Source organism: Hylobates moloch, unplaced genomic scaffold (genome assembly GCF_009828535.3).
Source record: "Hylobates moloch isolate HMO894 unplaced genomic scaffold, HMol_V3 SCAFFOLD_8, whole genome shotgun sequence".
Classification (NCBI taxonomy): domain Eukaryota; kingdom Metazoa; phylum Chordata; class Mammalia; order Primates; family Hylobatidae; genus Hylobates; species Hylobates moloch.
This window is the reverse complement of record NW_026652283.1, coordinates 111,653,315-111,656,339: the sequence shown is the minus strand read 5'-3', so window position 1 is coordinate 111,656,339 and position 3,025 is coordinate 111,653,315. Positions and strand designations below refer to the sequence as shown.

General features: G+C 43.2%; 1 protein-coding gene across 1 annotated transcript in view; it reads right to left on the bottom strand.

Moving 5' to 3' along the window:
- Positions 1–3,025, bottom strand: part of FGL1 (fibrinogen like 1) — a 31,641-nt gene that overhangs the window by 20,402 nt on the left and 8,214 nt on the right. The window contains exon 3 of the mRNA XM_032162385.1: positions 1,684–1,763. Coding sequence (XP_032018276.1) covers positions 1,684–1,737 — 54 coding nt within the window. The 5' untranslated portion in view covers positions 1,738–1,763. The remainder of the gene's footprint in view (positions 1–1,683; positions 1,764–3,025) is intronic.

Here is a 3,025-nt window from a genome sequence, read left to right as displayed (position 1 = left end):
ATATATATATATTTTATATATATGTAGTATATCTCCCCTCCCTGCCATCTCTAGGTCCAAGTCATGGAACCTCTCCCAGCCATTTTTCTAGGATGATTTCTCCCTTTTCCTTCCCCTTCCCCTTCCTCTTCCCTTTCCTTTCCTTTCTCAGAACCTCTCCCAGACATCTTTTCTAGGATGAATTCTTTCTCCTCTTTTCTTTTTCCTTTCTTTCGTTCTCTTCCTTTCTTCCTCCCTCCTTTCCTTTCCTTTCCTTTCCTTTCCTTTCCTTTCCTTTCCTTTCCTCCCTTCCTTTCTTTTCTTTCTTTCCGTTCTTCCCATCCCTAGGTCCAAGTCACAGAACCTGTCCCAGCCATTTTTCTAGGATGATTCTTTCCCTCTCTCTCTCTCTCTCTCTTTCTTTTGACAGAGTCTCGCTCTGTTACCCAGACTGGAGTGCAGTGGTTCAATCTCGGCTCACTGCAACCTCTGCCTCTCTGGTTGAAGCGATTCTTGTGCTTCAGCCTCGCAAGTAGCTGGGACTATACAGGTTGTGTGCCATAACACCCGGCTAATTTTTGTATTTTTAGTAGAGGTGGGGATTCGCTATGTTGCCCAGGCTGGTCTCAAACTCCTGGCCTCAAGCGATCCACCCACCTCGGCCCCTCAAAGTGCTGGGATTACAGGCGTGAGCCAATGCGCCAGGCCTCTCTAGGATTATTTCTTATTTGCTCTTGTTACTCTCTCCCTATCACTCAGATTTATCCCTTCTGAGAGAGTTATTTACTTAGCACCTTGAGTCACATAGGCTAAAAAATGAACAGCAAGAACATTTTATGGTGTCTGGGTCCTGTGTTGTTTTACAATAGTGGGAGATCGGTTGTGATATTGTTAAACATAGTGCACTATGCAATTTTAAAATAACTGAAGAGATCACAGGTGAAGTGCGCCCAATCTTTATGAGACTGCAAATGCCTATTTAGTAAGCTTATTTAAAACCTAGGAGTTTTCTTTCTCTAAGAACTTTGAATGAACGTTTTGTCTTTTTTATTCACAAATAAAGGACAACACAAGTTTGATGTAATTACTTTCAAATAATCTGGTTAGTTTTACACTTTTCAATATTGAAAAGCTCAAGGTTAATTTTAATTACTATGGACAGTTTCAAATTTCTAATATTCCAACCAAATAACTCCAGTGAATTTTTAAAAATTACTTATTTATTGCGAATACTTTTTATTTAAAAAAGTGTAAAGCACTTTTTTTTTTTTTTGAGATGGAGTCTCACTCTCACCCAGGCTGGAGTGAAGTGGCATGATCTCAGCTCACTGCAATCTCCGCCTCCTGGGTTCAATGGATTCTCCTGCCTCAGCCTCATGAGTAGCTAGGACTACAGATGTGTGCCATCACACTCGGCTAATTTTTTGTATTTTTTTTGGTAGAGACGGGGTTTCACCATATTGGCCAGGCTGGTTTCGAACTCCTGACCTTCTCATCCACCCACCTCTGCCTCCCCCCAAAAAATGTAAAGCACTTTAAAGTGCTGCTTTACTACGTGTCCAGTGTTTCCACCGGGCTCTTTGCTTTTCCCATGTAGTTAAGTTTTTTCAACGACAAGTCCCTATAGATTTAATGCAAAATGAAAGAAAATTCAGATAAAAGCAGGCATTATAGGTATAACAATAGTTTTCACAATAAGCTTACCGAAATTTCCCTGCCCATTATCAGAGCGGTGGTAACAAGGATGAAACTGAACATCTTTGCCACGTTCCCCGTTGAAAAAACTGCAAGAACAAAAAGAATTTTATAAATGTATCAACCTTGAATTTTTCATGAGACCAGAGTTCAGACTTAAGTAGCTCCAGGAAGTCGGATGCAGCCGCAGGCCATTCCTAATCTTAGAGTCGCTGAGGAAATTCTCCCAGACTTTCCCAGCCTCTCACCACACAGAATGACACTCAGTGTTAACTAGAATTGAACCTGTTTCATCACAAAAACAGAGGAAGGACTCTGGTTCTTTTCGCAATCCTCATGTGCTGTTTGTGTTATGCTGTGGAAAAGGCACAGGAGCGTTTTAATCAGTTACCTAATGTTACACAACAAGGAAGTGGCTCAGTCAAAATATGCACACAGGTCTCTCTGCTTATGGAGCTTGTGTCTTTTTCTCCCTATGTTGCGAGGCTGGTCTCAAACTCCTAGGCTTGAGTGATCCTCCCACCTTGGCCTCCCAAAGTGCTGGGATTACAGGCGTGAGCCACCGCCTAGAGTAAGATTTTTGAAAGCAAGGTCACACCTTGCTAATTTTGGTATCCCTAGCATTTAATTCTTGTGCTGACCCCAGTAACTGTTGTCGCCTCTACGGAATTATTCCTCAGGAGGCAAAATCCTTCACAGAGGGAAAAATGTAATTTCCCTGCTTTAAACTACAGCCTGTTTATACTGACGCACTTTCCTCTTTTACTGGAAAACAATGGGCTAAGAATAGTTTTGAAGGTAAGAGTTAAGAAGGAGTTGGGGACTTTTGGTTGAATTGAACACATAAATTTAATTTTTTCCTTCTCACAAAGCCCACTAGAAAATGAGTAAAGAAAAAGTGTAAAAGACGCGAATTGACAAAGTCAAAGAGAAAGGGAAAGAACAGCTAGTGTGCAATGTCAGCAAGTTGGTAGATGATAAAAAGCATGTGGAGGGCCTGGTGTGGTGGCTTATGCCTGTAATCCCAGCACTTTGGGAGGTCCAGGTGGGCAGATCACTCGAGGTCAGGAGCTGGAGACCAGCCTGGTCAACATGGCGAAACCCTGTCTCTACTAAAAATACAAAAATCAGCCGGGCGTGTTGGTGGGCGCCTATACTCCCAGCTACCCGGGAGGCTGAGGCAAGAAAATTGCTTGAACCCAGGAGATGGAGGTTGCAGTGAGCTGAGATCGTGCCAATGCACTCCAGCCTGGGTGACAGCGTGAGTCCCTGTCTAGAAAGAAAAGAAATGAGAGGAGAGCGGAGGAGAGCGGAGGAGAGCGGAGGGGAGGGGAGGGGAGGGGAGGGGAGA